This window comes from Zonotrichia albicollis, chromosome 3 (assembly GCF_047830755.1).
Source record: "Zonotrichia albicollis isolate bZonAlb1 chromosome 3, bZonAlb1.hap1, whole genome shotgun sequence".
In the NCBI taxonomy this organism is placed as follows: domain Eukaryota; kingdom Metazoa; phylum Chordata; class Aves; order Passeriformes; family Passerellidae; genus Zonotrichia; species Zonotrichia albicollis.
This window is the reverse complement of record NC_133821.1, coordinates 16,007,042-16,020,577: the sequence shown is the minus strand read 5'-3', so window position 1 is coordinate 16,020,577 and position 13,536 is coordinate 16,007,042. Positions and strand designations below refer to the sequence as shown.

Genomic DNA, 13,536 nt, shown 5'->3' with positions numbered 1-13,536 from the left:
GTTACAGCATCACAGCACCTGACAGAATTATCTTATTAGCACAGGGAGCCAGGGAGTCTCTAAGAAGGGTAGAGCACTGATACAGATCATTTAATCCTTGTTTTTATTCAGTACACCTGGCTGCAAAAGGATTAAAGGAACTATGATAAAAGTAAGAATATATTAATCTACCAGATCTATTCTAATCATAGATTAGAATTCAGCTGCTATATTAAAAGGCCAGTAATTGCTTTGGAGAATCACCACAGGATATTTCAGTGGCAGAAGTGACACAGTCAATAAACACTGTGTAGTTTTCCCCAAAAACTCTGTTGGGATCACGCCGTGTTTACAAAGGTAAGTTTTGATCTCCAGTTTAAGCTCTGCTGCCTTGTGCCTTTTTTTTTTCCCTAGAAACACAGATGTTCCTTGTGTTCTTACACACCTGTGCTCAGGCTCAAAGCAAAAGCTTATGAACAAGCACTACATGCACAATTCACCCCGGGGCAGGCAAAAATCAAAAAGCTGCCATTTTAACCTTACTGTGCAGGGCTAATAGCTGCTCTCATTTTAGAAATGTTTACTCTGGAGAGGAAAAAACTGAGCAGGAGTAGTATGTTAGACAGGATTTTACAGCACATGGTGTGTAGGCCTGACCTGGAAATGGTACAGACATGAAAACTGATTTTGCATTAGACAGAGTTGCTCTGCAAAATCCAACCAGTTTGAGAGTAGGGATTATCTGCATGAGGAAGGAGGCTCAGCCTCTTTCAAGCATCATACATCAATCAGCTAAAATTCACAGTGGTTAATCTTGGAGAACCTCTTATCTCCAGCACCAGGGCAACTAGAATTGCAGAAAAAAAGCTTAATGGAGTTTTTATATATGTGTCCATCTGCCATCATTTTCTAGCAATTCAGCTATGAGGAGAAATACAGGGACATAATTGAAAGTATCTTATTTGTACACTGTTGTTTTTTATAAAAGGCAATACAAAAGGTGATGAGAGCAGAGGCCATTCATGTAAGGCCTTAGACATGTAGTTAAATGTTATTTTAAAAGCATAAGAGAAAACAAAGATCTGCCTTTACTGAGCTATGTAATCTATTTTCCAACACTAGAAAATAAAGATAACCTAGATTTTTGCAGTGCTTATCTCCTTGGATCAAAAGGTGCCCTGTGTACACAGGGAAGGACTCATGACTCACTCCTCATGCAGGTTTCAGTTCTGAAGGCCCTTTGTGCCAGTACATCACGTTTTTGAAACAGGGAAAATTCTCAAAAAGTCATAGAATATCCTGAGTTAGAAAGGATCCCCCTAAGGAATCACTGAGTTCAGCTCCTGGCCCTACACAGGACAGCCCTAAAATCACCCCATGTGCCTGAGGACATGTGTGGTATTTTCTGAGACCCCCATCATTAGAAAGAATGATGAATTTGACTTCATGTTCTCAGAAGGCTAATTCAGTATTTTACGATTTATATTATATTAAAGAATACTACACTAAACTATACTAAAGGATACAGACAGAAGGCTAAAAGATACTAATGAAAACTTGTGACACTCTTGTCAGAGTCCTACACAGCTTGGCTGTAATTGGCCAATAAGTAAAAACAATTCACATGTTGGATAAACAATCTCCAGCCACATTCCAAAGCAGCAAAACACAAGAGAAACAAATGAGATTATATTGTTTTCCTTTTTTTCTGAGGCTTCTCAGCTTCCCAGGAGAGAAATCCTGGGCAAAGAGATTTTCAGAAAATATGACAGTAACAAACATGCTCAAGAAAGCCTTATTCACATGTCATGTTTGGGGTTTTGTTTTTTTCCTCTAAGGTGGTGAGACAAGGTTGGTATTAGGGCCTGCTGTGTAAGCAGGGTGGTGATACATGTTGTTCTTATGGGCACCCTGATATATGGTCTCCTCAAGCCAGGTCTCATAAGTTCTTGGAGATTTATATCACACCCAAGATAGCTCAGCTACCTTAGAAGGCATAAAATCAGCAGGATGGCTTCTGTGGTGGTGGTGTTGGAAACAGAAAAGTTTTAACAAAAGCCAAAATAACAAAACTCTTTACAAAGAAAACCTGAGCCAGGTGCAAGAAGTTCTTGCTCCTGGTAAAACACCCCACAAAAGCCATTGGTTCCTTTGGTCTCTTTTTTCCTAGTAAATTGCTTAGGTGGGATTTTTTGGTTCCTCTCTAATTGGCTTTCCTTAAGCTCGAGGTGGAGTCCCCAAGATCCTATGAGGGGCCTTTTTTACTAATTGAGGAAAGAAATTCTGGGCTTTTTTTCCTTTTTAAGGAGACAAAGCATAGTTTTGTCACTCCAGTTAACAGGGGGCACATTCCTACAGCACCCATTAATCTGGGTAAGTACCTTAAACAGAGGCTGTTAACCCACTCTGCCAAGACATTCAACTCCCTAAATAAAGATGGAGAATGTCACCTCCTTCCTCTCGACCCTTAAAGCTGTACCTCGATGCAAGAGACCCAAGGAGAACACAATGCTGTGCACACTCCACATGCAGGGATGGGGTTTTTTGGCTCTGGAAGCAGCCAGGACTCACCCCTAGCAGGTTTCTGGGCACGTAGCCTTCCTTGTCATTGAGCCGTGCCCACCACCACTCGATCTCCTCCTCATCCTCGCGGCGCAGGATTGTCATGCAGTCCCCTTCCTTCATGGACAGCTCGTCGTCGTTCTGAGCCTCGTAATCCCACAGCCCATAAATCACTCCTTTGTTCATGATCCCCATCTTCTCCTGCACTCCTGCAACATTGCAAACACACAGCAGCTCAACTGAGAAGCAAAGATATAAACAAAAAGGATGACAAGAAGGAAGGCTCCTTTATTTTTACTGAAAGACAGTCAAGGAAAAGAAAAGCCAAAATTCCTCCCTACTTTGCACCATGCTGCCTACTCAGAGCTGGCCCTGGAAGAAGTAGCTTTGTGAAGTTACTTACAGCAGACAGATTCCTTCCTTAAACATGCTCAAAAAATACAATGCAAATGGGAAGAGCAGCACTGACTGATAAAAGGTTACATTTTTTTGTCCATGCCTTCTAGACCTAAGTGATAAGCAAGAACACTTTCTGTACTCTTAGTGCAACAGTAATCTCCTTCTGTCACAGAGAGATAGCAACACCTGCCTGGGTTGATCACCACTGTTATTTTGATGCTTGTGGTGTCACTTGCCACCTGGATCATTTTATTTCACAACTTCAAAGCAAGTTGCATCTCAGCCCTGTACCTGAGAGATTTGCCTGTTACTCTGCAGCTGCTTTTGGTTATCTCAGCAGTTCTTCATTTCTAACGCTATTTTTTTTTCTTGCTTTAAACACTGCCTTCAGAAACACAATTCTGATAAAGGATTTCTGCACCAAGGTGGTTTGGAGTACACACAAGCACCCTGCAGGGTTATTCAGAACTTCCTCATTTTACAGCTGTAGCCAGAGATGAGACTCTTCTTTCTGTACCCATTTCCTCAGCCTCTAGGCAGAAAAGTAGAAAGGTATCTAAGTCTGTACACCAGTTGATTTTCTCTTAGGTAATTATTTTAAAATACTGAATTCTACTGTGATTTTTTTGGTTGGTTTTGGTGTTTTTCGGGAGCAGAGAAGTACACTGCACACTATTTCCCTTTTCATCAAGTATCTATTACCACCTACATCTGCTCAAATCAAATTCTTCACTTCTGCACACCAGCTCAGCACATAGCATTAAATTACTCTCAGTGCATGATAAGCTCTGCTCAGAGAAACTCTTCCCTTGCTTTGCATGGCCAAAACCATGCTCTGCATCCGGGAAGATTGAGCACTGAGCATCAAAGCAGACAAAGAAGACTCACACAATGCATGTGGTGTCCTAAAGGGGTGTTTGTGGTTACACCAGGGCAGTGGGGCAAACAGAGCCAGCACAGGCATTCCATTTAACAAAGTGAAAATTTCCATACTTTCAGCAGCATCAGACCTGTAATTTAATCAATGCTAAAGGATGATTGGTTTTATTTAAACTCAGCTGTACGTCTTACTTGATATTTGATATAATTTGAAACAAAAAAGGTTAGGTGAATCAATGAATTACACCAGGGTTTATCAGCTTAATAATGAGTTTAGAGGGCCAGGTTTTAGTGCAGTTCTGGAAACAGATACACATTCCCAAACTTCTTTTACAGAAGCAGTTTTAGGCAGGGAATAATTTCTTACAGTAACTACAGGCAAGCAGAACCAGTCTTAGCAATAAAACTAATTTCTGATGAAACAATAAGGAACTTTGGTAGCTGAATAACCAATAAAATCAAGAGATGGTTTCAGTGGTTTCAATCTGGAAAAACTGGCCAAACTTAATAGGCCAAAGCCTTACAGTCCTTTCAGGACCCATCAAAAAGTATCTCATAACACAAGAAGATCCCAAACTCAACACAAAACAGAGTATCAAGTGAAATCATTGGATGGGAGGTCATATAAAGCCCCACAAACAAAAAGAATGGATTTTTTCATGCTGTATATAATGAGACAATCCTTTCATAGGATCTCATGGGCAATTTATCTGAATCTAAGAATTCGACAAATTCCTAAAGAGCTGTTCAACACAAATATAACATCTCTTAATTCATGTCTGAGTTAAAACCAGTTTAAACTATTAGACAAGTATTTTTTAATCTAATCCTACAATCTCCCTTGGGTATTGGGTCTTGATGACCTCCCTCAGAGAATGGATATAAAACTAAATGGAATTTTGCTTAAGCCTAGAATTTTTGATGCCACTTAAAAAGGCTTCCTCCCTTTACAGCGAAAACTGTATATTTGGCACCAAAGACACAGTTTTCAAGCTTAGTGAGGACAGCTGGACAGACTGTTTTGAAATCTCCTGGCTTAGGAGCAGCTTAGAGAAACTCAGCTCTCAGCTGTGCCACAAAAGCAGAAAGGCAGTTTTACAGCTTTTTCTGCTGTGTTACATTGCTGTTACTCTAACCTCTTGCAGAGAGATGACACACCAGCTGGTGTGTGCCTAGGGGACATGAGCTACATACAAAACAGAGAAAAGTAATTTAAAACCTCATTACACACAAAACATACACTAAAGTAATGTAAAACCTCACTGCCTAATACTCATCACACCCTAGGGGGAATTCCTTTTCTCCATTCAAAGATAGTATCTCCGTAGCCTTACTATTGGAATAAAATCTAAACTTAATATGGGATTTCTTTTTAAATGCAAGTGAAGAAAAAAGGAAGGTAAAGTCAAACTCAGTGCTTACTAACATCCATCAAGGCAGGAACTGGGCAATACCTTTTCTGCTTCTAAGGTGCACATTAGGAAATACCCATTTCAAGACACCAGCTAACAGCTACAAACTGCTGACTGATATATCCATACCACTTTTGTTTTCATGTAAGGAAGTTCTTATCTGGCAAGATTCACCTAAGTGGTGCATCTGTCAGTGCACCTGTTTCAGTCAAAGCTTTTAATATAAAGAAACCTTCTGTTACTCAGCTCTCCTCCACAGGGTATTACAAAGTTAATCTCGACGGAATTGAGGAAGCTGCTGAAAACCTCTCTCTTTCCAAGAGGCACAGGCACCTAAGCCGAGTGTGCAGCTCACCCCTCCTCATGCACAAAGAGGTGTCAGAACCCAGGACATTGCTCTGGCTGCCCTGGAGGACTCCAGACCCTGGCAGGGAGCTCAGAGACTTTGGCAGAGAATCAAAGACCTCTGTGCCTTCGATTTTAGCCCTTGGAAAAAATTACCAACTTTGGGTGAAGATTTACAAGCCACAAGGGTTTGAGTAGAATGTTAGTGAATTTATCACAGGGCTAAAATGTAGAATTTTGGGGATTTAGAATGGGGGTTCAAGAGGCAAGATGGAAGAATCTTGCCTGGGCGTGATCCTGTCCTCCTTCTTGCCCTCCATCTTGTGCTGGGATGATGACACTTTTGGATTGTTTTAGGGCAGAGACAGACTGTCTAACATAGGTGATAGGTATTGGAAAATTATTGACACATAGTTTTTAGTATAAAAAGATAACACCACCCTGAAGGTGGTCAGTGTGCCTCAACCCAACCTGCTGGACAGACCTCAGTGGGTCAGAAAAAGAATGTAATAGTTAAGAGAAAAAAAAACAACCTTGAGAGGCTGAGGAATCTCAGCTTCTTCCTTGATCACGGGGCTGGCAAAAGAGACTTTTTAATCCCTCAGGAGCCATTCCAACAACACAAAACCCGAGAGCAGGGGAGCCCCTGGGGTGCTGCAGGGCTCAGGCTGGCACTCACCATAGAGGAACTGGGAGCACTGGGTGTAGCCCTCCTCCATCTCCTCGCACTTGTCCGCGGCCGTCTGCATGTCGCTGTAGGTCATGGCAAACACGGCTGCCCCCGACTCCACCAGGAACTTGCACACCTGCACGTTATTGCAGGAGGCTGCACAGTGCAGAGGGGTCCTGCAAGCACAGAAAGATAGCACCTCACTCCCACTGCTCACAGAGTGCTCACAGAGCCCTGGGAGCAAACAGCACCCAAGCTGCAGGACCTGGGCAATCAGCCCTGCCCAGCACAGCACCTAACTCAGCACATCAAGAGCAATCACTTTGCACAGGGAACAGGAGCTACTCTGAGAGCTGCTTGAGCCCTAAAGCTAAGTTTCCATACAGATTTCCAGTTATTCTGCCTTTCTGTAATCCATTAACATTTTAGGAACATTCATTAAGGGACTAAAAATTCAACAATTAATCAATATTGAAAACCCACTCAGAAATCTTCCTGACATCATGCCTCTTACAATCTAGATAATTACTTTGAGATTTGACTTCATGACATGTAATTGTGAAAACCCCTCAGGTTGAGGGAGCACAAGCATCTTTACTCAGTTTCAGGCCTCAAGCACTTCTGTTATAGGCAGAAATAACAGTAAAATCACTACTCCCTGCACCGGCCTTCCATAAATAATCTCCCTAGTTATTTGTAAAAAAGATTTGTAACACATTATCAGCTGCAAGGTTGTTTGAAGGTTATGGTTTTCCACTTTATTTTGGTTTCAAGATGGCTGATTATTGGACAAAGAACTGGGGAGAGTTTGCAGGGCTAGATAGTGCCCAGAGCATGAGTAAGTTATAGGTTATCTCACAGAGGATATTGGGAATTTCAGCATAAGGCTCATTATAAGCTATCTTCAGTACCTCAAAGAAACAGAGCAATTTCCTGACAAACTGTGTCCACCCCTACACTGTTTATTCATACAGGGAATATTGCTTTAATTTCCCTATTTTCCCATTTGCACAGTCCCATATAATACCCCACAAAGAACTGCTGTTGCTCTGCTTTGGAAAGAAACTCATTGCCAGCTCCACAGGAGAAAAGCAAGGGACATTCTGAGGGACCTGCAGCAGCTCCCAAGTCCTGACTCTAGAGGAGAACATCCACAAGGAGGCACTTAATGAAAGCCTCACCATCCATCACTGTCTGCAGCGTTCACGTTCACCCCAAACTGCACCAGGAACTTCACGATTTCCGTGTGCCCGGCACACACGGCGTTGTGCAGAGCAGTAATTCCTTCATCATTGGGCATGCTAGGATCTTCCACCTGGCCAGCCAGAAAGGAACAATCACATTCAGGTGAAACTCTCTGGAATAAACATCTCTTCTCATACAAAAAAATCACTTGTTCTGAAATATGAATTTGTGATGTATTTATAGGAAGGACATGAGCACAAAGGCTACATTCACAATCAACTTTGCACCAAGATTCATATTTAAGCTTGCAGTCTTCCCTTTAACAGTTATGGTTCAGAGAAACAGGATCTTGATAACTTACTAAAAGCACTTTCAATAAATTTCTCATCTATGTTTATTTAACTGTGAGCAAAGTTCACAGGGATTTTGCCTACCAAATTATCTGATAACATGGCAGACGAGGAATGAAACAGTACATAAAAAATAAGGAAAAGGTGCCCCGTAAATTTATAGAGTTGATGCTAAAAATCCACTGTGGATTTAGCACACTTAAAATCAGCCACCAAGTATGATTGCTAAGTATGATTAGGTTAGAACCTAACCTAATGTGGGCAGAACTGTTCCCAAATAAGGTCATCTGGACAGGGGCTGTGCCCAAAATTTGTCATGTGGGCGTAGCCAAATTCCAAATATGGTCATGTGGGTGGGGCAGAATCCCAAATATGGTCGTGTGGGTGTGGCTATGCCCAAATATGAAAATGGGGCGTGGCCAAAATCCAAATATGGTCATGTGGGTGGGGCAGAATTCCAAATATAGTCACATGGGCAGGCTATGCCCAAATAAGGAAATGTGGGTGTGACCAAATCACAAACATGGCCATGTAGGCGGGGCTATGCCCAAAAAAAGGGGGGGAGGAATGTGGGCATGGCCAGATTCCAGATATGTGGTCATGGCTAAATTCCAAATATGGCTATGTGGGTGGGGCATGGCCAAATTCGGTCATGTGGGCGGGGCTATGTCCAGATATTGTCATGTGGGCATGGCCAAATTCCAAATATGGTCATGTGGGTGGGGGCTAGGGTTAGGATTTGATCTCCTCAAGAACAGATCTAGGTTCTGCACTAGTCCAGAAAAGCTATGACTTCCCAGTTTCAACCAGGATTGAAATTCCTTGTCTTCCAAATTAGCATTTGTACCTCATAAATTATTCTCTGCACAAGGTCAAACTCCCCCTCCAAAGATGAATCCAGAAGCAATGCCAAGGGATTGAATTTCACTCTCATTCCATGGCCAATCCTTTCGGAGCCAGTCTTACGCAAGTTCGTCCTCTTCCCCTGTGAAAAGGTGACACAAGTTACAAACACTTTTTTCCTGGAAAGATGATGAATGCAAAAGTGCTTATTTGGGAATGACAGCAGAAACTATCAACTAGAAAAGTGTTTAATAGGAAATTTATAGTATTTTTTGCCAATCCCCAAACACATTGTGAAAATATTAGGTTCAGCAAGTTATGAAAGATCTCTGCCTTTATCTCTGGACACTGTCATTATTCAACTCTCATACAGAAGTTATCTTGATCAAACATCAACAAAGTAGCAAAACTACCAAAGACCAGGAAAAGATGCTTTTTTGCTTGTTTTTTGGACAATTTCACCATTAACTCTCATAGCTGTTAGACAAACCAAGCAGCACACTCCACAAACTACACTAATTTAAGTGCTGATCTAAAGTTCCTAACATTTTTGCAAGTATACCAGAGGTTAGCAGGAGCAATGATGGAAAATGGTTTGAGGAAAATGCAGAACCAAGTGCAGAATTGCTTTAGATGCTGCCATTGATTCACAAGTATTTCTATAGCTGAGTTTGTACCCACTGCTTTAGGGAACATGCTTGCATTAGCTCAGCACTCAGCCCAGCTGCCTGGGCAGCAGCAATAAGACCATTCACGAGGGTATGTAAATTTCTGACAGATGTCCAGGCAAAGATGAATAGAACTGACTCATACTCTGCAAGAGCAGGCATGTGGAGATAAGATATTTAAGTAGAGATTCCCATGAAAATGCTCTTCTGTTTGTAAATTTGTATGTAATATCAAAAGTAGAGGCTTTTCCAAGAGTGAGCCTGGCAGAACAACCCACAGATTTAAATATGAAATCAAGAAGTTAGGCTGGTTTCTTCTCAGCATTGCAGAATTACTACAAAACCAAGCAGAAGTGAGTTCTCACAATTCAGGAAATCCTACCACTCAAGTTTCCTAGTAAAAGGGAGCAAGAACAAAACCTTTAAAGCATGAAAAATGTCTACTCCATGCACAAATTACAAGGTTAAAAAGCACATTTAAATGTTTTAACTCCTCTGCAATGAAGTGATAGAGGAAAAAAACACTTTCATGTATCAGGTTATGAAAACTGTTATCAAAACACTACTCTTGATAGGTTTATAAAGAAAGTCTTTGAGAAACCAAAAACATTAAGCATTTTTGTTCTGCAACAGTGAGATAACATCATACCTCACACAGATACAAACTTGCAAAATAAAATAGTAAAAATGCTGCCTCCTCCCAGCCCCAAGAGACTCCATTTTGATGCAACTTGAGACTAGACTGATAGGAAATCAGATTACAAAGCAGTTCAGGAAACATTCAGTAAAAGAAGTACAAACAGCTGATATCTACAAATGAGTTTTTTAGATAAAAACTAAAGAAGTCTGTTCCTACATATTTTTCAAGAAAGGCACTGTCAGATAAACAAATGCAATCCAGGATTAAGAAAATTAGTGCCCAGCTCATACTAGCAATAGTGGGAAATGCTTGTGAAATCTGTATCTGTACCTAAACCGGGGGGGGGGGGGGGGGGAACCAAAATCAGCTTTAGTTTTTCTTAAAAAGGAAGTAAAATCTGAGTGTAGCCAGACTTCTAGAAGGAAGGATTCTTTACAGATCTGTAGAGTTTTACTATTTGTGTATTCCATTTGAAACTTTTCATTATGTCATTAATTCTCAGGACAAGAGAGACTTTTCATTACTGTCTGGAGATAAGAGCATCACTAGAACAGATCATCAACTAGAACAGATACCAACAGAGAGACTTCTAGACTGTGTGACTGTTCTCCCACATCTGCCTGAGCTCTACAACACAATGCACAGGGTTTATGGCAGCACTCGAGATCATTTATTGACAGGGCACCCCCGTTGTAAGCTAATACTTACAGGAGGCAAGGAAAACTGTCCAGTAACTTCAGGAGGCCTCATATTGAATGAGTCCTCTCCCAAGCTCTCTGGTTCCCCTGATGGATAGGGAGGTGGTGGGTATGGAGGATACTCTTCCATGTACACCTCCAGTGGCAGTGGAGCTTCTAGGTTTGGCTCTTCTGGCTTGGGCTGCGTGAGTTCATCGCTGTCTGACACAGCTTCAGGGACAGGGTCCAAAGGCACAGGGGGAAGAGCAGCCTCACTCTGCTCTGCTGCTGTGCTTTCTGGCTCCTCAGCTATAGCTGCTTCTGGCATGGAAGCAGCTGTTTCCTTTTCTACCTCTGTGCTTAGATAAGGATTTGGGATCTCCACCGGGCTTTCAGGACTGGCAGCCGATGCCGTCTGCTTGGAGGGATGCGAGGGAGCTGAGATAGTCTCCATTGCAGCCAGAGTGGTCCTCTGATAGAGCAGCTTCTGGATGTTGGGGCCGTTGGGCCCCTCCGGCTCAGTGATGGAGCTGCGCTTCTTCAGCGGCCGGGGCGCGTTGGAGAGCTTCTTGCGCAGCGCCTCCAGGTCAGCGTCGCTCTGGTTGCGGTAGGGGTTGGACAGGAAGGGCAGCAGCTTGGTGGGGCTCAGGGGACGGGGGATCCTCTCTGGTTCATGGTTCTCATGAGCAGAGGCTGCTGTTTCCATCTCGGGCTCTGGGCTGCCTGGCTTGCCCTGGAGGTTGGAGTAGACGTTGTCTGTCTGTGGTGGGTGGTTCTGCACGCCAGCTCCTGCCATCACAGGCTTGCCGTACACTGTGGAGCAGGTCAGGGGAAACAAGGTTGGGGATTTGATACAACAACAAATACTCAAGAGAACAACACTCAATACTCAACAAATGTTCAAGAGTACAACAACAAAGAAAGGTGAATCAGGTTGTGTATTCTTTATGCAGAGCAAAGAAGCAGAATACAAAAACTGAACAGAACCAATCTGATAAGCAGATCTACCATTAGTTGTCTTGCAAACCCAAGACACACATTCTGCACTTCTTGTTAACACTTTTACACAGCAAGGAAGATCCATCCAAGATTCTTACACTGCCCTCACCCACTTAACTCCCCTGAAGAACAGCTTCATACCCAGAGACCAGCTGGAAAGAATACTTATCTGAGGTTTATCAGACAGAAGAGAGGGAGAGAACCACATGCTTACCACTCGGGAAGTGTGGTCCTCTGGTCTGTGCCCTCGTCAAAGCACTCTGCACTGCCTGCTGGAAGTTCTTCCCAGGGGTCTGCTGTTGGGTGTACATGCTGTAAATGGAACTGGTAGCCACAGTCTGAGGCTTTCGAAATGGTGGCAGCGAAGTCTCTTTGGATGGCTGAGGAGTAAAAGGTCTCACAGCTGCTGCTGGGGGACTCTCCTGTTTGGAGGAAGGAAGAATTTGATCCTGGCTAGAGGAAGAACCTGCAGGAGGTACTGAAATTCTTTGCTGTATCTGCTGAGAAGGATGAGAAGGCTGCTGTGCCACTGGTTTTTGCTTGCTCCCCACAGCTGCAATAGCCAAAGGCAGCTTCTGGAGGTTTCCATCCAGCTTTGTATCAGCAGGCTGAAGGTGACTGGCTTGACCAAAGTAAGGCAAGTTTATCTGTTTTGGTTTAGTGGGGACAGGTGGTGGCACCTTGGTTACATTTTTATTGGTTGTCTGAAAGACAAAAAAAAAATCATTAAGATCAAACAGTAAAACATGATTTAGGAGTTCTGCCATGAAGGACCAAAGAGCCTCAAAGTATGATACAGTATCTAATGTCTACTACTGCTGTAATAAGGTTTACAACATCAATGACACCAGGAATAAAGTGCTTTAAACTTTTTATCATCACTGATGTTTTTAAATACTTTGAACCTATTCTCTTTATTTCCTCTATAACAGCTATGTCTAAAACAAGAGCAACATCAGGGCACAGTAACTTCTCTAGAGATATCAGACACTCAGCTGGCAAGAGGCTGCTCTCCAACAGAGCACCTGTCAATCCCCAGTCGTAGGCTAGTGTACCTCCACCTGATCAAACTGTCCTTCATGCCAAAATCAAGGTGGCAAGTTTTACTGCTGTCAAACATCTGAAGGACACTGTTGCATTAAAGAGTAAAAAAAGTACCTAGATGATTTTGAAAAAAAAAAAAAAACCAAACAAGCAAAAGCCTCCTTGTATCTTTGGGGGAAAAATACACACTTGTACAAGTAATGCAGAGATAGATTCCCACCACAGTGACTGCAGAGAATCATTTGGAGCTATCAACTGTCATTAAAAGCCTAAGAGGGTTTTTTTCTCAGAAGTAGTCTTTTAAAAGCTGACCTCACTACTTCTAAAGTGGCTGGCAGAAAGCTCTGAGAAGAGCTGTGGGTAAGGCCTGGCAGATGGGAAGCAGCAGCCAGGGCTCCCTCCATACCTGTGCCTCCCTGAGGAGATCCTCACTGCTCTGGTTCTTCCTCAGGGTGCCCAGCCCAGCAGACTGCTCCACAGAGTCAAACATGGAGAACGGACGCACCTTCTTCTCTCTGTCTCGTAACAGAGCTTCTCCTTCAGCTGCTGCTGAAGAGAGAGGAGACAACTTTCAAAAGGGATGGCACAGTTGTAGGGGTGAGAGTCCTGTTGTGTTGCTGTGTTTCTCTTCACAGAGAAATGCAAGGCACAACGTCCCAAAGATAATTCTGGGATTCACATTCTCTGAACCTCAGAGAGAAAGAAAAAACCAATTCTTATTTCATTTACTGCTCCTGTGTTTTGGAACAAGTGGAATGCATTGAGGAAGGTTATTTACCTGAAGGAATTTGCTTGATTGGATTCTGGGGTGAGTGTTTTGATTCACTGACCAATTGAATCCAGGTGTGTGTGTCAGGACTGTTGGCTGACAGTCATAAGATTCT

At 42.7% G+C, this 13,536-nt stretch overlaps 1 protein-coding gene across 4 annotated transcripts in view; it reads right to left on the bottom strand.

Annotated features, from left to right (window-relative positions):
• Positions 1-13,536, bottom strand: part of TP53BP2 (tumor protein p53 binding protein 2) — a 56,082-nt gene that overhangs the window by 2,122 nt on the left and 40,424 nt on the right. For 3 of the 4 annotated variants that reach the window (XM_005488494.4, XM_014268155.3, XM_005488497.3), the window contains 7 exons: positions 13,059-13,201; positions 11,823-12,312; positions 10,641-11,422; positions 8,629-8,766; positions 7,428-7,561; positions 6,256-6,422; positions 2,551-2,750 (listed from right to left, as the gene is read on the bottom strand). In XM_005488494.4, the coding sequence (XP_005488551.2) occupies positions 2,551-2,750; positions 6,256-6,422; positions 7,428-7,561; positions 8,629-8,766; positions 10,641-11,422; positions 11,823-12,312; positions 13,059-13,201 (2,054 nt within the window). The remainder of the gene's footprint in view (positions 1-2,550; positions 2,751-6,255; positions 6,423-7,427; positions 7,562-8,628; positions 8,767-10,640; positions 11,423-11,822; positions 12,313-13,058; positions 13,202-13,536) is intronic. The other variant, XM_005488495.4, reaches the window with a different exon arrangement.